This window comes from Schistocerca nitens, chromosome 5, assembly GCF_023898315.1.
Source record: "Schistocerca nitens isolate TAMUIC-IGC-003100 chromosome 5, iqSchNite1.1, whole genome shotgun sequence".
In the NCBI taxonomy this organism is placed as follows: Eukaryota; Metazoa; Arthropoda; class Insecta; order Orthoptera; family Acrididae; genus Schistocerca; species Schistocerca nitens.
The window spans coordinates 579841947-579862519 of record NC_064618.1 but is presented as its reverse complement, the minus strand read 5'-3'; the positions used below and the strand labels follow the sequence as shown (position 1 = coordinate 579862519).

The window sequence follows — 20573 nt, the reverse complement described above, 5'->3', positions numbered from 1 at the left end:
AGATTATAACTTTGTAGTCACTTAAAGATTATAACGTTGTGGTCACCTGTGGTGACACCTCTTTCAGCTTTCCAGGTTCTGGTCATTCTGACTGCACATTCCTTAACTATTGTGATGTCTGTACCGGACTGTGCACCAGATTTTGCTTCATACATGGATGAATTTCCACTTCTGCTTGCCACTCCCATATTTAATTCCATTATTTCTTTCTTAGTATAATGCCTCTTTCGTCCTTTACTGAACTAAACCACAATATGACTTAGCGTTCACAGCTTCCTTTGGTAAAGATGACTGATTTCTTCAGATTGCACCATGTACTCGTCTGTGGTGTCACTAAAATGGAAATACATTGAGGTAAAAATAAAATTTTTGTGGCTGTCGGAACTTTAACACGTTCGATAGAATATTATTCTATTTTTATAGTTGAGATTTTGTTTTTAAATATGACAGTGGCCGTCATTGGTCTTTGACCGTGTGTGATGACCTGAGCTGCAACTGGCATTCCAGGGATTTTTTGTCCTTTTTTGTATGGTTCCTATACATGTAGAATGTTGAGCTTCATTTCCTCAGGTAATTTGCATATTTAATTTTTGGAAATCTTATGTCTATCTATGTATAGTATATGTGAAAGTACCACTGTGACCACCATTGATGTGAGGGTCAATTGCTGTTCTACCATAACATATAACAAACTGCTCACACAACTCCTCAATATCTTATACTATATTTCTTCTATGATAAACTTTAAGCTCTAAGTTCTCCAAAAGCTGCGAGCCAGAAGGTAGGTTCTTCAGTCATAATTGAACACAATCTACAACGTTGTGTATAGAGGAAATCTTAAATATTTTCCTTTTGATGATGATGATTGGTTTGTGGGGTGCTCAACTGCGCGGTCATCAGCACCCGTACAAGGATCCAATTTTTACACAGTCCAAGTTTTACACAATCTAGTCTAGCCACTGTCATGGATGATGATGATGATGATGATGATGATGATGATGAAATGATGAAATGATGAGGACAACACAAACACCCAGTCCCCAGGCAGAGAAAATCCCCAACCCGGCTGGGAATCGAACTCGGGACCCCATGATCCAGAAGTAGCAATGCTGGCCACTAGACCACGAGCTGCAGACATATTTTCATTTTGGGTGTTTGGTTCTTATTATATATCTCAATGCTGGTAACAGAACTAAAGGTTCTTCCAGTCTGGCAAGGTGAAGCGCATCTTCACATTCTTCCTAGGTTTGTTGCAGATTTATGCATGTTTTACTCTCAGTTAAAGTTGTTGCTGTCAATCCTGTCTCAATGTTTGTATTATGAACTCTTGAGTGTGCTGATCTGAGACTTTAAACTGCATTGGCATCTCTCTCTCTCTCTCTCTCTTTTTTTTTTTTTTTTTTTTTTTTTTTTTTTTTTTTTTTTTTTTTTTTTTTTTTTTTTTTAAAACTTGATATTTCTCTTTGAGGTGATTCTGTTCCTTTATGAGTACTTTTCTGCACTGTGATTGTGCTTTTTGATGTTTTCAATTTTTACCAAGTGTGCTTCACACCTCATTGTATTGAATTTTGACACCTTTTGTTGGAGTGCTGTTGTGCCCTTTTTCTGTGTGAAACACAGATTTCCTGTCATGTAACTGCATCTTGTTTTCTATTTTTTTTGCCAGAAATTCCGTGCTCTTTCCGCATCTTGCTTTCCCCTGAATGGAGATTTCCACCTCCTACCTATTCGACAAGTTATCTTCTCATCTCGTAGTGCTCCATCATCAGGTATCATTAGTCTGGTATGGATAATCAATGTGTAGGATAAGTCTGTCTAGAAAAGTCTGATACGTTGGGCAGGCATTCTGATTTGCATTACACAAACTCTCTCTTCTCAAACATGGTCACACATGAGGCTCTACTTGCTATTTACACAGTCTAGTTTCTTGTGCCCATTTTCCCCACAGTAAGCACACGTAATTGCTACTTCTGGTGCAGTTCTTTGCCACATGATTATAATCCTGACACCTATTGCAGTGGTCTGTTTCTAGGTAATCCTTCACAACTATAACTTCAAAGCCTGCATATACCTTCTGCGTGCTTAGAAGGGCATTCCTCATGTTAGATCCTAACTACAATATGTAATGAACTACTTTCCTTTCTTTCAGTCTTAAAGTTTTAGAATAAACTGTGAGTCTAAATGATCCTTTTCTAGTCCCCTTCAAAAATTTGCTCATATTCTATCTTTTTTTAGTTGCTGCACCTCCACATCAGAAGGGACATTGTACATTATGAAGAGAGATTTTCTCTTTCATGGTAGGTTGCAAGTAAGACTGTTACAGTTTAGTGTTGGTCATTAATTGTGCAGTATCATCATCTGAAGCTGTTTCATCAATAACTCTGTTTTTAGTTTTACTCATCTGCTTTATGCAGATTTCCTTTTTTTCTTTGGGTTGACAGCAGCAGTTAATTTCTGCTGTACCACTATTGCATCATCATTTGTATGAGGCATTATAAAAGTACTGTTGCTCTGTTTCTTAATTGCTATGTTAATTTAGTTGTTTACATTTGCTCGTTCATCGAGAGGAATGGCCCATCAAGCTGTGGGAATAGCATAAGAAAATGTGGTTGTTTTCTGTAAATCGGATATCAGGTTCTCACTCTCCCATTGATGTAACGCTTGTTGAATTGTTCAGAAGGCAACTTTGTTCATTTCTTCTGTCATAGCTATCTTCTTAAGTCTGAAAGCTTCTACTCAATAAAGTTCATAATTTCCTCAAACATTTTGCCCACACTGGGTGTGTTCATTAAATGTTGCTCCCTCTCCATGTTATTTGCTGTGAGGAAGCTGATGATAGTGGGGGAAGTCACTCACCTCTCCGCTAGACACATCACCAGCCACGTTGCGTCAGTTGGGCCAGGTGCCACCAGCAGTGGCAGTCTGCACTGGTTCAATGAAACCGCCACTCGCCAAGTCTGCCCACATGTCACTGATGGTGCACCACCCCACATTCATACAGCAGGCTACTGGTTGCATAGCCAGCCACCTGGTTTTGTCTAGCAGATGCTCTCAGCTTTAACTTTACACCTCCGCACAGTTGTTGATCATTGTTGAGGAGCTCTCACCACAGAAGACTGTGTGTTAACTCACTCATAGCACTGACAATTATATCACATCATCACTATTAACCACACGAGTATCATATTTTTGCGGAGTTGATGTTACACTTGTGGGCTTTCGATTGGGTTGTAGCCCGAAGAAACACACTCATTTCAGTAAGACTTGGTATATTTCATTACAGATGTCCACATTACAACAAATCGTACAGCCAACTGCACAAGCAAGATGGCGTGGCCATTAGGTTAAGAGAGTCAAAGAACTTGGGGTGGCAGAGATATGCTGTTCATGCTTGTCAATGCCACTCAGCCCCTCCCTCCCTCCCGCAGTGCTGAGTACGGTTTGAGCGCAGTGGAAGGGGGACCGTGTCCGGCGGACAAAGTGGTGAGAGGGACAGCAGTGAAGTGATGGGGATATCCATCTCCGGAGGTTGTTGCCGCAGGGACCACGCTGGAAGGTCGACGTGGAACTCCTGTAGGTAAGAGGCATCGGCCCACACGTGAGGATGGAGCGGTGTGGGGTGGGACTGTGTCCCCTGCATGATTGGCTGGCAGCATTCGAACTTAACCCTCCCTAGGGGGATTACCATAGCTCGGAGGAGCATTTGGTCGATTCCATGCGGGAGCGGTCAGGTGGGGTAAGTTGCCTTGCAGCAGGATGAAGATGTGGTTGTTGTCGATGAGGATGATGACATCCTCCACACATTTGGGCAGGACATCAGTTTTGCAGAACCACTAGTGGAGGTATGGGGGAGGAGGTAGAGAGAAAAGGCGAGCACCTGAGGAATGACATTGATGGTGACACAGATATGTTCAGGTGAGGGGTGCGGCGGCAGCTCTGAGTGGTCATAGCTTGAGTGCGAGTCCTCACTGCTGGGAGGCTGCATAACGTCATCAGGCACGAAATGATCACAACGAAAAGATCCGAGAAATTAGAGCAAATACGGAGACTTACAAGCAGTCGTTCTTCCCACGCACAATTCGTGAATGGAACAGGGAAGGGGGGATCAGATAGTGGTACAATAAATACCCTCCGCCACACACCGTAAGGTGGCTCGCGGAGTATAGATGTAGATGTAGAAAGACGCTGGGTCGAGGTGTGCCAGTTTCATGTGGTGGAGAGAAACAGTGAGCGGCAAACCTTTAACCTGGATGTCCATCGTGTTAGTGGTGGGGTTTATGACCTCGTATGGGCCTGAATACAGTGGGGCAAGTGGAGCCCAGATGGTGTCATTGTGGAGAAAAACAAACTTGCATGGAAGAAGGGCACGTAGGAGCAAGGGGGAGTATGGCTAAATGGGGGGGGGGTCAGGTAAATGTTTGCAAAATGCGTTCGGATCCGGCTTACAAAGTCGGAAAGGGGGATGTAATTGTTGGGGGAGATAGGCTGTAACAGCTCCCTATGGAGGACAGCGTTTTCAACATAGACAAACTCATTCGTGTTGCCCTCGATATCTGGTTTGTGCGATGACTGTAGGCCGAGGAGTACCCACGGGAGGGCTTCAATCCAAAGGCTGTTGTGGCACGACAGCGCTGTCTTGAAAGTGTGATGCAACCGTTCTACCAGTCCATTTGCTTGGTGGTGGAAAGCAGTCGTGCGGCATTTGTTGATACCACACAGCCGGCAGAGTTGGGCGAAGAGTGCTTATTGTAACTGCTAGCCCTGGTCAGTGGTGACGGTAGCGAGTCAGCCAAAGCGGGAGATCCAGGAAGACACAAAAGCCTTAGCCACGGTTTGGCTGGTTATGTTGGTGAGAGGTACAGCCTCTACCCACCAAGATAAACGATTGGTGCAAAAAAGAATGTAACAGAAGCCCTCTGAGGGCAGAAGGGGGCTGATGAGGTCTAAGTGTACATGGTGAAAGTGGCCAGATGGAATGTTGAATTTGAGGAGAGGTGGAACAGTGTGCCTGGTGACTTTGTTGCATAGGCAGGTGATGCAGTTTCAGGCCCAGGTTTGGCAGTCACACATCATGTCTTGCCACACAAGTCGTTTGGACATGAGGTGTGATGATGACTTTATTCCAGGGTGTCCTAGAGAATGTAATGTGTCAAACACTGAATGGCAGAGGGGTTGGGGATGAGGGCATGGAGAGTGCTAGTGGAGGGGTTGCACCAGACTTCCTCTCGGATGACTACGAATTTTGCTTTGGTGAAAGACAGCGAAGAGGGGTGCTGTTGAGAAGTGTGTATCCTCGTCCTGGTTCTGTAGGGGCATGAGGTTGGAAAGGTCGACGACCATTGAGATGGTGCTGATAAGGGAAAGGAAATCTACAACGATGTCGCACCTTTGATATGGAGGATGTCCGGAGAGAAATGAGAGATGAAATCGAAATGCTGAAAGTGACTGGGGGGACAGTTGTGCTGGGGGTTGCATATGGGATCTGCTACTGGTTTATGGTCAGTCAGGGTGTGGAAAGGTCAGCTCTCGACGCTGGGGCAGAAGTGTTTCACCACCTCATAAACTGCTAAAAGTGTGTTGTCGAAGGCTGAGTAGTTTTGTTGGACATGTCCAAGTTTCTACGAAAAGAACTGAAATGGCATGACCATGTCATTCTGGTGTTGTTGTAGGACCAAGCCTACCATGTAGTCACTGGCATCCATGGTGGTGAAGAGTTCAGCATCCGAGATTGGATGAGCAAGTGTGATAGTTCATGTGAGAGAGTCTTTGAGGGCTTGGAAGGCTGCGCGCATTGCTTCCGTCCGTGGAACGGGGCACTACCCTGAAGTTTGCTTGCTGGCGAGGGCGACCTGGGTGTTGGCTGAAGCAGGGAAATCAACACATTAGTAGATTATTGTTCTCAGGAACTGATGGAGCTCTTTGTATGTGGTAGGGAGTGGCATGCATAAGATTGATTGCACCTTCAATTCAGGGGGGTGTATACTGGCGGCCGAGACTGTGTACCCCAAGAATTGGACAGATTGTTGGTGCAGTTGCAGTTTGTTGATGTTGATCTTGACTCCATTTGCTGAGAGAGTGTCCTTTACTATCGTGGTGTGGCATTTGTGACCTCGCGCGGATTTGCTGAAGATCAGGATATCGTTGAGATATTCGAAACGGAAGTTGAACTGGAGCAAGAGAGAGTCAGTAAAGTGTTGCCACATCTGGGTGGCGTTTTTTAACCCGAATGGCATGAAATGGTACTCGTACAAACCGACATGGGTGATAATTGCCGTTTTTGGAATGTCTTTGGGTGCAACTGGGATTTGGTGATAAGCACGTTCACAGTCCAGTAAGCTGAAAATTGGAGCACCTGTGGGAGGTGGATGAAGTCAGAAATGTTCAATATAGGATAACTGTCCATCACAGTTGGAGCATTCAAGTGTCTGTAATTGCCACACATATGAAAGGAGGGGTGAGGTGTATGGGTGACGACCAGTTACTGTCAGAGGGCTGTGAAATTCCCGCCTCAAGAAGTTCCCGTATTTGCTGGTGAGCTGAGTGCAACTCAAGCGTATTAAGGCGGCGAGCCTTGTGGCAAAAACATGGGCCCTTGGACGTGATGATGTGATGAATAGTTCTGTTTGTGACGGTGGAAACCAATTGTTTGATGACTGTGTGTGGGCAGGGCGTGGTGTCAGTTGATTTATTAGGGGCGCATGGCTTGGAAGCAGTGTAGTTGTCTGCTCCAGAGGGGAGTGGCAGCGAAAAAGTTACACTTTTGGTATGTTTATGCTGGTGCGGATGGCAGTTTGTGAGTGCCGAGCATGAGGCTACAAATGAGCGGTGCGTGTAGAGGCTGTCTGTTGTCCGTAGTGCGTTAGAGAGGCGCACTCGGTAGTATCGGTGCTGCTGGTGTGCACGGGGCTATGGAGCGAGCCATGCGAGGATGCTTGAGAGGGAGGAATGTTTATCAACTTGCTAGGCAGGCACGTGTGTGGGGGTGGGGGCGTGGTCGGAGCCCAGACGGCTGGATTGTCATGAGGCACGCAAGTGTCAGTTTTCAAAATAGGTGAGAGAGACATTGAGTGGAACACACTGTGTGGTTGAGACTGGAGTCACATGAGATAGGTGTGATGTTCCTAACCTGTGTGAGCTGTCAGGTGCGGCGGATGAAGGCTCGGGTGTCGGTGCTGTCAAGCGGTGTGAATTGATGGTGATCACAGCAAACTCATCCTCGGCACGTGCAATGCAGTTTTTCAAAATGGCTTTCTCACAGTGGAGGGCGCGTGTCTTGGCACTTTCCGCCAGGACGTGATTCACGGTTGCAGAAGTCCTGCTTGCAAGAGCCACAGACTGATGCATTAAACAGTTAACAGCGTTTATGCTCGGAGCAGGTGGCAGAGCATGGTCACATGGGATGTGAGTTGGAGGTGTGGTGAAACAGAGTACCTTGAACAACATTTGGAGACAGGTGGTGGTGTGATAAGAAGTCAATTCCCAGGATCGGTTTTGCGATACTCGCCACATGGAAGATCCAGGGGAGGGAGAGGCCATTAGAGAGGCAAAGCTGAAGCTCGACGGAGCCCCAGGTCTGGAGTGTAGATGAGTTCATGGCTCGGAGGAGAGAGCATGTGCATGTGAGGAGGCATGTGACCATTGATTTAGGTATGACTGAGATGTCAGTGCTGGTCCACGAGGAAGTTGCGACTTGAAGAATAGTCTTTGACTTAAAGGTGGCCATTCAACGGAACAGAGGCATGGACAGACTATAGTATGGGTTGGCGCTTATCGGACAATTGGGTTTTCAGATGCTTGCACAGGGGGGGCGGCATTTTTTTTCGTCATTGCCAAATATGGTGTAGCATCAAGTCAGTGCACATTGGGAAATGAGGGGGCCGATTGTCCTCTATGTGTTTGGGTTCGTACACTGGGGTGGTAGGCACAGACATGATATGCAGTGTATGCAGTGGCTCCAGTGGGCACAGAGTGAGCATGCTGGGTGCCAGGTGGCTCAGCAGTCTGGGGGATGGAGCGCGGCCTGCCCCTGGCTACGGCCGGATGAGCTATCAGAGCAGGAGTGCCAACCTGCTGCATGAGCTCCTGCTGGTGTGTGAGTGAATACACCTGGTCAGCCATCCACAGATGCAAGCCAATGGATTCCAGGGCGTGGGGAAGGAAATGAAACTGGAGATCTGTAGGTTGTTTTGACAACCACAGCGACCACTGGGTTTCATCCAGCATTATCTGATGCTGACCGGGAGGCATAGCCAGTTCTGTATCTGAGTCCTTTGTATCACTCTTGATGTGGATTCTGGACTGGTGTGGTCAACAGAGATGGCATTGCGGAGGGTGTGAGTGAGCAGTCTGTCGAAGCAGTTGGGAACAGCACCAGAGCAATAAGAAATGATGCTGTAGAACTGTCTGATGCAATGCTCGCGGTGCGGAAATCTGGCACGGAAGGCATTGCGGGTGTCATGTGAAAAGCGGGCAGCCAAAACCCCTTGCAAGCTTACTTGCGGTGGCAGGGTGGGAGGAAGAGTGGATGTGCGCGGAGCAACATAATAAATGTTTCCACGGGGCTGTCGACATGACACGCCAGAGCATGTTTGGAGGGGTGGAAACCTCACTTAGTGTCACTATGTGGCACATTGTTCACAACAGGTTGGGGCCTGTAAAGTGTACTGAGGGGCTGAACGGTCACTGGGGCCGGAAACTGGCCTGGAAATGTTCATAATATACACTGGGCATTGTCCACTTTGTAAACCGATGAAGCAGTAAAGCATTTGGGCATCATGAGAGCACGATCGGTACAAGTGGCCTGTCCTGACTTGCCTGGGTGGCCGGTGTCTGACAGTACTTTGTGCATGAAATGCAGAATCCACGCCAGCTTGATGAAATGTAGGAACTTTGCTCTCCTTGTTATCGCTTTTGTAATGCACGTGTTGATGCTCACTCGCTGGAGAGGTAAAGCCTGAGTCTGCAGTCACATGTTGCTTTGTCAAGTGGTGAAAGTCTTAAGGCGATGAACCTGCAGGAAACGTGTTGTAGAATCCAGGTGGTGATGAAGTGATGAAATATCCCATTTTAGGTGCAGGAGCTTCGATATTCACATGCTGTGCGGCAGGATACGTGACCAAGTGGAATGAATGAAGGCGTAAACAATGCCAGTGCGGTAGACACGAAAATACTTGCAATACAAGGAAACAGTGCGTGAATTCTTACTCAGGGTCACTACTGTGTGATTTCGGTTGTGTTGTAGCCCAAGGAAACGCACTCATTTCTGTAAGACTCGGTGTGTTTCATTACAGACGTCCACATTACAACAATTCTTACAGGGAACTGCACAAGCAAGATGGCATGGCTGTTAGGTTAACAGAGTCAAAGAACTTGCAATGATGGAGATTGTCATTCATACTTGTCGACACCACACACTGCAACTGTCAAAGCCACCATCTAGCACTTCTCAGCACTGATGGCAACACCGCTCTCACCATCGTGTCACCACATATTGCATGAATCTGTGACCTGCCAGGTTGAATAAAGGAGCAGAATAGGACCACAGCTGGCTGGTTCCATTGTGTCCAGTGCTAATGTTTCTCTAAATGACTGTGGCCATCTGCTTAACAGTGATCCTCACATACAGAACTTGGTTTTGTGTGGGTTACTGGTTTGGCTGACTTAACTAGTATGCTTTATTCTTGACCAAATCTGAACATAATTACTAATAAGGTCTTGGCAGTGTGTGTACTGTATCTGTGTGCACTTTGCAAAATAAAGACTGTCATATGAATGACACAAGAGTGACAACAAGAGCTTACGACCTTACAGTGTTTTAAAATAGGTACAGCAGTGTTGGAAATACTAAGACTGCTATAACAAATGAAACCGGGTTACTGGTTTTCACATTCTTGTGTTTGGTAAACCAGTGTTAATTATGGGGAAGATGTCAGCAATTAGTGTCTCACTCAATGAGGTTTTGATATGTTTTAAAATCTAATACTAATCATTTGGAGTATTTGTTTTTGCTTTGGAGAGAATTTATTGTATGAAGACTGTTTTCAAACAGAGCCAGTGTAGCTTTTAACTGTAGTGAAACTAAGTGATTATTTTTTTTTTTTATTGTTTCTCTCCTTTGAAGCTTGAATGTGTAGAGATGTACATCATGTGTTTTATGTCAGATGTTATCAGTTTTTTTAAAACATAGTGAGAACATATATTATGATTACAGATTGTCTGTTATGAGGTGGACGTGCATGATGTTGGCTTCAGGCTTCTTCCACGGGAGACGTCTAGGATCATTTTTGAGTTTGCCACATAAGTTACAACAAATAGCTGCATACAATTCCTATTGGCCAGTTATGCGATTTTGCAGCATACCAGTGATACAAAACCACTCCTTGCCTCTGTGTTGCATAAATTTTGTGCCGTTCAGAGGCTATGCTAAAGGAAAAGACAAGAAGAAAGAGAAGAAAGGTGACAAAATTTCAATGTTCATTCTGCAATTTATGCTCATATAATGTAACATTTGCAAATGGTCAACTGCTTCAGTAGCCTTTTTGAAGTATGTATCATATAACATATACTTTGCAAAGTAGAGAGAGAAAAGTGTTATATTAGAAGTGTGCAGAACTTTACATAACTTTTATACTTGTCTCTGGCAAAGATTGAAGTTTAAAATTTAATTGCTGCTGTGTTTGAAAAGAAAGAGAAATATTTATTTTTATGAAGAATGAAGAATTTTTGTGTATTAAAAAAAAAAAATTAAATGGGATGGAATGAAAAATTAGGATTTTAATTAAAAGAACATTCTTGAGCATATGTGTCTTTTATTTCATTTGTATTTTGAGTCGGAAACTACATAGACTTGTTTAATTAACATTTGTGCCCAGTAAAAATAATATTGCCTTGAATATACTACTAAGAAATTTCCTTCCTCATTTCCCATATATTTCTAATTACCAGTCTTTGCTTACTAATTGAAGGTACCTTCTGTATTCATCTATTATACTGGATGAATCAAATATGCTACAAATATATTTCTAGGAAAGAAAAAGATTGAAATTAATGAGACCATGTTGGGAGAAATTGTAGATGTTGAAAGTATGAAAGCTCAGATGAAGAAAGCAGTAGATACTCTGAAGGATGAGTATATTAAGAATCTCTCTCTTCGTTCAACAACAGGTAACATTGTTTTTATTATTATTATTATTTTTTTCACAATATGACTTTGATGTTACGTAATTTAACTTAGCAGCTTGTATTCTTGTTTCATTTAAGGAATCGTTTTTAAGTAATTTTTCTAATGTAGATAACTAAATGAGGGCCTGAAGGTGAAGATTAGTGAGTCCCAGTTATTAACATTTAATGCGTTAAATTCTCATCACACCAATGTGGGTAATGTATGTAGTATCTTTGCAACAACAGGTAACTGTAAATTCAGGTTGTGTACATGAATCTTCGATGGGTAAACCACCTTAATTTTAACTGCAATTGTATTGGTCAGAAATTTGATGAGAACAACACCGACCTTTTCAGGCATATCCTGTCCACCACATATTTCCTGTTTAATGGAGAATACTGTGAACAAGTGGAAGGAGTCACAATGGGCAGCCCACACTCACATGTGGTTATTAATTTGTATATGGAGTACTTCCGAGGAAGCCTTGATGTCGTCCAAATGGCAACCTATGTGTTCTTTCTGTTATGTGGGTGACATATTTCGTCATCTGGTTCCATGGAATGGACAAACTCCTTGACTTCCTTACACATTTGAACTCCATACATCCCAACATTAAATTCACTATGGATACCAAAGCAGAAGGAAGATAACAATTCCTGGACATCATAGTCAAGAGAAGAGCTGATGGCACCCTGGGCCACGGCGTGTATTGGAAGAAAATGCGCGTTGATCTGTATTTACATGCAGATGGTTACCACCAACCTTTGCAGAGAGATGGGGTACTAAAAATACTAGTACGCGGTGCACACACCACCTCAGACGCAGAGATTCTGCTCCAGGAACTGGAACACCTCAGAACAGTATTTTGGAAAAACGGGTACCCAGAATGAAAAATTAGGCACACTTTGTGTCCCACCTCAACAGTACAACCTATGGAGATGGAAGAAGTCATGGAGGAAGAGGTGCCTATTGCCTTTGTATCACACACTGGAGAATTATTGGAAAAAATTGAATGCATGTTGAAATATCACCCAATAAACCTGTCTTTTGCCCGGCCAATAAAACATGAGCATTATTTCGTAGGATCAAAGATGATCACAGGTTTGTGGAAGATCAGCATATACCAGATTCATGTCAGTATGGAAAGACATGAATTCGACAGACAGTATGAACTGTTAAAGATCATTGCCAAGAACATCAGAAAAACACTCGACTGATTTATCCTGACAAGGCAGTTGTTGCAGAACACTGTTTATCTGCGAATCGTGGGATGGTTTACGAGGGGGTGTCAAAAAATCAGAATTATTTTTTAAAAGCTATATATTTTCAATTTTTTTTACAAAACCGCCTTCTCTCTCTCTATTCGTTTAGTCGGTTCCGATTCTTCGTGACCCCATGAACCAAATCACGCCATTTTTTCCTGTCTTACACTTTCTCCCGTAGACCTTCCAGGTTGGAACCCATTGCTTCTGTGATGCCATCGATCCGTCTCATCCTCTGACGTCCTCTTCTTCTAGTTCCTTCAATCTTCCCCAGAATTAAGGTTTTTTCCAGCAAGGCATGCCTTCGCATTGTGTGTCCAAAGTAGGTCAGCTTTTGTTTTAACATTAGACCTTCCAGGGAGAAATCTGGTTTTATTTTATCCAATATTGATCTGTTGGTTCTCTTTGCAGTCCATGGAACTCTAAAAAGTTTCCTCCAACACCACAATTCGAAGGAGTCAATTCTTCGCCGTTCAGCCTTTCTAATGGTCCAGGTCTCACATCCATACATTACAACTGGAAAGACCATAGCCCTCACAATACGGATCTTTGTTGCTAGTGTTATATCTCTGGACCTTATAACCTTGTCAAGGTTTGACATCGCCTGTCTACCGAGCAACAGGCGTCCCCAGATTTCATGGCTGCAGTCGCCATCATCAGAGATCTGGGAACCGAGATAACTGAATGTGGTCACTACCTCCATGGTTTCTCCTGCTATATCCCACGAATTGGTAGGTGTAGTTGCCATAATTTTCGTTTTCTTCACATTCAGCCTAAGACTGGCCTTTTCACTTTCGTCTTTCACCTTCAGCAAGAGTGTTCTCAATTATTCTTCACTTTCTGCCAACAGGATCGTGTCATCCACGTACCTGAGGTTGTTTACATTTATTCCAGCTATTTTAATTCCTGTTTCCTTCATCTAGCCTCGCATTCCTCATAACATGTTCTGCATACAGATTGATTAAGTACGGTGACAGTATGCAGCCTTGCCAGACCCCTTTCTGAACCTTTATCCATTTCGTTGTTCCATACATAGTTCTCACCATGGCTTCTTGGTCAAGGTATAAACTCCGTATCAGATGAATGAGGTGATCTGGTACACCCATGTTTTTCAGTATGTTCCATAATTTGTTGTGATCAACGCAGTCAAAGGCTTTGGCATAGTCAATAAAGCAGAGGTACACATATCTCTGGAATTCTCTTGCTTTTTTCATAATCCACCGAATGTTAGCAATTTGATCTCTAGTTCCTCTTCCTTTCCTAAATCCAGCTTGTTCTTCTGGTAGCTCTCGATCTAGATATGTTGTTGTTGTTGTTGTGGTCTTCAGTCCTGAGACTGGTTTGATGCGGCTCTCCATGCTACTCTATCCTGTGCAAGCTTCTTCATCTCCCAGTACCTACTGCCAACTACATCCTTCTGAATCTGCTTAGTGTATTCATCTCTTGGTCTCCCTCTACGATTTTTACCCTCCACGCTGCCCTCCAATGCTAAATTTGTGATCCCTTGATGCCTCAAAACATGTCCTACCAACCGATCCCTTCTTCTGGTCAAGTTGTGCCACAAACTTCTCTTCTCCCCAATCCTATTCAACACCTCCTCATTAGTTATGTGATCTACCCCTCTAATCTTCAGCCTTCTTCTGTAGCACCACATTTTGAAAGCTTCTATTCTCTTCTTGTCCAAACTAGTTATCGTCAATGTTTCACTTCCATACATGGCTACACTCCATACAAATACTTTTAGAAACGACTTCCTGACATTTAAATCTATACTTGATGTTAACAAATTTCTCTTCTTCAGAAACGATTTCCTTGCCATTTACTCCCTAAATAGCAAAACTCCTTTACTACTTTAAGTGTCTCATTTCCTAATCTAATTCCCTCAGCATCACCCGATTTAATTCGACTACATTCCACTATCCTCGTTTTGCTTTTGTTGATGTTCATCTTATACCCTCCTTTCAAGACACTGTCCATTCCGTTCAACTGTTCTTCCAAGTCCTTTGCTGTCTCTGACAGAATTACAATGTCATCGGCGAACCTCAAAGTTTTTACTTCTTCTCCATGAATTTTAATACCTACTCTGAATTTTTCTTTTGCTTCCTTTACTGCTTGCTCAATATACAGATTGGATAACATCGGGGAGAGGCTACAACCCTGTCTCTCTCCTTTCCCAACCACTGCTTCCCTTTCATGCCCCTCGACTCTTATAACTGCCATCTGGTTTCTGTACAAATTGTAAATAGCCTTTCGCTCCCTATATTTTACCCCTACCACCTTCAGAATTTGAAAGAGAGTATTCCAGTTAACATTGTCAAAAGCTTTCTCTAAGTCTACAAATGCTAGAAACGTAGGTTTGCCTTTTCTTAATCTTTCTTCTAAGATAAGTCGTAAGGTTAGTATTGCCTCACGTGTTCCAACATTTCTACGGAATCCAAACTGATCTTCCCCGAGGTCCGCTTCTACCAGTTTTTCCATTCGTCTGTAAAGAATTCGCGTTAGTATTTTGCAGCTGTGAATTTTGCAGATCTAGATATTGGCGAAGTCTATTTTGTAATATTTTCAACATAATTTTGCTAGCATGTGAAATAAGCGCGATTGTTCAGTAATCTGAGCATTCTTTAGAACTTCTCTTCTTTGGAATGGGGATGAACACTGATCTTTTCCAGTCTTCTGGCCACTGCTGCGTGATCCATATTTTTTGACGTATTGAGTGCAGCACTTTCACTGCATCCTTTCCAGTGACTTTAAACAATCCTGCTGGTATTTCATCATGTCCACTAGTTTTGTTATCAGCCATATTTTCAAGGGCCCACTGGATTTCGCTCTCCAAAATATCTGGCTCTAGTTCTAAATTAACATTAACATCAGCAGTAGGAGCCCTGTCATTATGCAGTTCTTTCTTGTATAGGTCTTCTACATATTCTGCCCATCTTTCCTTAACATCCTCTGCTTCACTCAGATCTTTCCCGTTTCTATATTTTATCATTCCAATTTTTGCCTGGAATTTTCCTTTAATTTCTCTAATTATCTTATAAAGATCTCTTGTCTTCCCCATTCCGTTACTATCTTCAACTTCCTTGCACTGTTCATTAAAGAAAATATTTTTATCTCTTCTAGCTAATTTCTGAAAGTCTTTATTTAATTCAAACATAGCTGATCTATCTCCCTTGATTTTTGCTTTCCTTATGTCCTTCAAAAGACACTCTATTACAACTAATACATTTGTCCCACCGGTGCTTCCACTGTTCAAAATGTTTTTTGTAGTCACCTTTAGAAATGGCTGACAGCTTCTCTCTCGTTTCTTTCTTGACTTCAAAAATGTTGCCCCTTTTCGTGTGTGGAAATAAGAAAAAGTTGCACTGACCCAGGTCAGGCAAGTAAGTTGCATAGGGCAATGGAACCATGTCATTTTTAGCCAAAAACTGTCTAACAGAGATAGGACTGTGTGTGCAGCTATGTTGTTGTGATAGAAGAACCAATCTCCTGTCTGCCCAAATCTTTCATTAACATTCTTCACTGACTCGAGCTCCAAGATGCACTAATCTCTGACAGTTGATCAATTATCTTTGAGCTCAAGCTCTCAAATTTTTTCAATATGTTCATAAATTCATGCAGTTGACGGATGTCAAGAATGAGGTTTGTCATCAGTCGATGTGTCACCATTTTTAAATGGAACAAACCACTTGTATACTTGACTTTTTCCCATAGTGTCATCTTGGTAAGCTGTTTTCGATGTTAGAACAGTTTCAGTAGCATTTTCACTGAGTAGAAAACAAAATTTCCCAGCTGCACGTTGTTCACTTAAACTTGCCATCATGAAAAATGAAACAATCATTGCAGATGAACAGAACAAGTCAGGTCAACAATGCAGGCCTGAACTGGCAATGAGTTGCGCTATAGATGCCTAGTGGCAGAAATGCGTACTACACAAGCTCTGCCCACAGCAATGTTATTCCTTTCTTTCTTTCTTTGTTTCTTTTTTTTTTTTTTTTTCTTTTTCTAAATAATGGGATGGTGTCTTTAGAGAGGCCATAGACATTTGCACCAGGAATGATCTCATCAACCGAGAGTGTGGCTATAATCTTAGCAGGGGTTGGGAACCAGCACTGAGCTTAATTAAGAAGACTGTCAACAAACAAAACGATCTGGTGATCAGAGTGGACAGAGCACCTACGTCAATGCTACTACAGATGCTGACGCTAGTATCTCTGCAACCGTTGACACGTGGCTGCAAGTGCAGACCACAGAGGGAAAGGCTTGTGGGCAGAGGGGATATAAGACAGCTGAACAACGCCCTCAGGAGCTCAGTTTGTCAACATACTTGATAATGGCAACATGTCTTATCACTGAAATATTGTGTCTGTTGGACACATGAGCCTACAGTACACTTGGGGACTGTTTGGTCAACAAATATTCCAGGAGGAACTGAAGAATCATACCTTAATTTAATCATACTTTAATTTTGTGTGTAGCTTGTACTTCCTTAACCAGCTGTCAAAGATAGTCTCTTCAAAAATTAATAATGGTAACTGTATATTATGAGACAATGTATCCTCTGCTTACTGTGGGATTCCATTATGGGGCTTTGTGTCAGAAATACACTTAACCTGAATTTTTCCATTGCAGATAAGGGCAATGAGAGTTACCGAGTAGGTCATAGAGGATATTGCCATGAAGTGTTCATAAAGCTTGAATACTTACGTTTGTAAGGCATAAATTTTAACAATATATTTGTTACACTTTTTTAATGGCCAGAAAAATGGAGCAAATAAGTGTAGTGATTTAGACACACACACACACACACACACACACACACACACACACACACACACACACACATGACTACAGTCTCTAGCTGCCAAGGCCAGATTATCTAGCCAGACAGTCTGGCCTTCGCTGCCAAAGACCACCCACACACACGACCACTGTCTTTGGCAGCCAAGGCTAGATTGTCTGGCCGGATACTCTGGCCTTGGCAGCTAGAGACAGTGGTTGTGTGTGTGTGTGTGTGTGTGTGTGTGTGTGTGTGTGTGTGTGTGTGTGTGTGTGTGTGCGCGCGCCCTGTAACCAAGAGCCTACTTATTTAGCAGTCTTTTTGTTGTGCCTGTGTGCAACTTGAAATCTCCACTATATGGTAAGTAGCAATCTTTCCTTTTCATAATATTATCATTACAGTCCTTCAAAGAATTTTAGATGGAAATTCTTATTTATTACATGATTCAGCCTGTTTTATGAATCGGTTTGAAGCACCTAAATATACTCTTATAATTATTATAAAACTTTTGATAGTTGTGTGTGTATTCTTAATGTTACTTGCAGCTTCCCTTACTATTTAACCCTGTGCCTTATTTCTCAATTCCCATGTTCTCTACCAACAGTTTTACCCTTAACTGTCTGAACCTACACACAACTTACACTTTTACTGGCCCTCAATTCATACAGCTACATATATATTCCACAAGCCACCATACTGTGAATGGCAGAGGGTACATTGTAGTCATTCCCTGTCCTGTTTTACTCGCAAATGGAGTGAGGGAAAAATGACTGTATGCTATCACATGAGCCCTGATTTCTCTTATCTTGTCTTTTGTGTATCTACACAAGATGTATTATAGTGGCAGAGGGATTGTTCTGCAGTGTATCAAAAATACTGGTTCTCTAAACTTTCTCAGTATTGTTTCACAAAAAGAATGTCTTTTTCCCCATGCAAATTCCCATTTGATTTCACAGAACATTTCTGTAATTCTTCCAATTTGGCCTAAGCTACCAGTAACAAATCTAGTAGCAGGCCTTTGAATCGCTTCCATGTCTTTCTCTAATCTGACGTGATGGGGGTCCCAAACACTCAAGCAGTACTCAAGAATGGGCTGCATAAGTCTTCTGTACATGGGCTCTTACAGATGAACAATATTTCCGTAGAATTACTCCAGTAAACCAAATTTGACCGTCCACCAACCGTACATCTGATTTTATGTGCTCATTCCATTTCATGATGTTTGCAGTGTTACCACTAGATATTTAATCATCGTGACTGTGTCGAGCAGCGTTGCTGGTAACCTCGCTGTTGAGCACCCTTAAATTCCTTCCTCCTCAAGCAACACACCACTAATATTATATTCAAACATTACTGGATAGTTTTTTGTGCTCACCTGGATTACCTTACATTTTCCCACATTTAGAGCAAGCTGCCATTCATCATACAAAACAGAAATTATATCCAAGTCATCCTGTGTCTTCCTACAGTAACTAACGATGATACAATGATACTTTTCTGTACACTACAGTATCATCAGAAAACAGTTCCAGATTGCTGCGCACCCTATCTACAAAACTATATTTTTTAAGTTTCTGGTACAAGTGTTTTGGATACGTAATTTATTTTATAGCAAGGCAGCATTTGTGATTCACATTTGCTGCCCAACAATAGATCACTTCTGAATTTCGTTGTATATCAACACAGATAAACTTGCATTTTTGAGAATTTTCGGAAGCTACCATTGTCTTCTGCATAATCAAATTTGTTGTAAATCAGTGTGCGTGATTTAGTTACTGTAGCAGATATTCTAAACAACATATTGTATTAAGTCTAGCTTTCCCCCTAAAGAGGAGAAGCCCTATATATTATCTACTTTTATTGAGTTTGCTAATATTTAGAATTAATCTCAAAAAGTTTTAGGAAACTAGTAATTTTTTTCTGTTGCCCTAATAGAATTCTCATTTTGTGTATTTGCTTAAATTCTTAAAGGGAATTGGTAGTTTTTTTAGCTCAACAGATTCAAAGGTAATCAGCGGACTTAATTTAAAGTTATTTGCTCACTGTCCTGTAGTACATTGCACCAGCTAAAATGCAGCCGTACTATGAATGCTGTTCTTGAACACAGAATGAGTTGGTTGACATTTGTAAGCAGCTGGAAATCACCCTGACTAGTGTCAGATGATTGGCAGCTGCTGTGTGTTGTTTGTTGGAAGAGTTCCTGAAGTTGTGTACCAGTACCAAAGATTCCTCAAGTACTATCCTGTCTCCTCTGCAGAAAATGTTGGATCTGTCATTACTTATCTACTTGACTGTGAGTGGCATTTCGATGGTAGAGGTAGGCATCCTGTATGGCATGGATGGGGACCATGTTGCTGTATCAATCCCCAAACCAACAAATTTTGAGGTGCTGTATTTCTTTGAAATTGAGCCACAGGGACTCACTTCACCCGTTTTGTCCGGTGCCAAGAGGAGGCAAATGCAAAAGAGTGGGCGCTATTAATCATCATCAGTTCAAACAAATGGTGAATGGTCATATCCTTGGTACAGAAAGCTGGTCAAAGCCTGAAATTGATAGCAATGAGATTTTTGGGGAAACCTTAACGGTATATTGAAGGGATAGGCAAATAGGAAATGGAGGTGGTGTATTTGTCACAGTAGACAAAACACTCAGATCCATCAATATAGAAATTGAAGCTGCATGTGAGATTGTTTGTTCAAGACTCAGTATCAGGGTGGGCAAGAAATGATAATTTGATCATTCTGTTGCCCACCAGACTCATCTCCTGATGTAACTGAAAACTTTTGAGGAAACCTCAGTTCACTTATGCGGTTCCCCAGTCATACTGTAATCATCAGTGGAGACTTTAATCAGTTGGGGAAATTACAGTTTTATTAGTGGTGGGTGTGATAAGACATCCTATGAAACTTGACTAAATTCCTTCTCTGAAATATTGAGCGAGGTGGCGCAGTGGTTAGCACACTGGACTCGCATTCGGGAGGACGACGGTTCAATCCCACGTCCGGCCATCCTGATTTAGGTTTTCCGTGATTTCCCTAAATCGCCCTGGCAAATGGCGGGATGGTTCCTTTGAAACGGCACGGCTGGCTTCCTTCCCCGCCCTTCCCTAATCCGATGAGACCAATGACCTCGCAGTTTGGTCTCTTCCCCCAAACAACCCAACCCCTTCTCTGAAAACTACCTAGAGCAGATAATTCGCAACCCTACTCTTCATGGAAGTAAATTGGATCTAATTGCGACAAATAGACCTGATATCATTGACGATATCCACATTTAAATTGGTATCAGTGATCATGATGCAGCTGTGGCAACAATGATTACTGGAGTACAAAGGACAATTAAAACAAGGAGGAAGATATATATGCTCAGTAA

The 20573-nt window shown here is 42.5% G+C and overlaps 1 protein-coding gene across 1 annotated transcript in view; it reads left to right on the top strand.

Annotated features, from left to right (window-relative positions):
• Window positions 1-20573, top strand: part of LOC126260172 (ribosome-recycling factor, mitochondrial) — a 58571-nt gene that overhangs the window by 16474 nt on the left and 21524 nt on the right. Inside the window, exons 2-3 of the mRNA XM_049957436.1 lie at window positions 10211-10455; window positions 11026-11163. Of these exons, the coding sequence (XP_049813393.1) occupies window positions 10221-10455; window positions 11026-11163 (373 nt within the window). The 5' untranslated portion in view covers window positions 10211-10220. The remainder of the gene's footprint in view (window positions 1-10210; window positions 10456-11025; window positions 11164-20573) is intronic.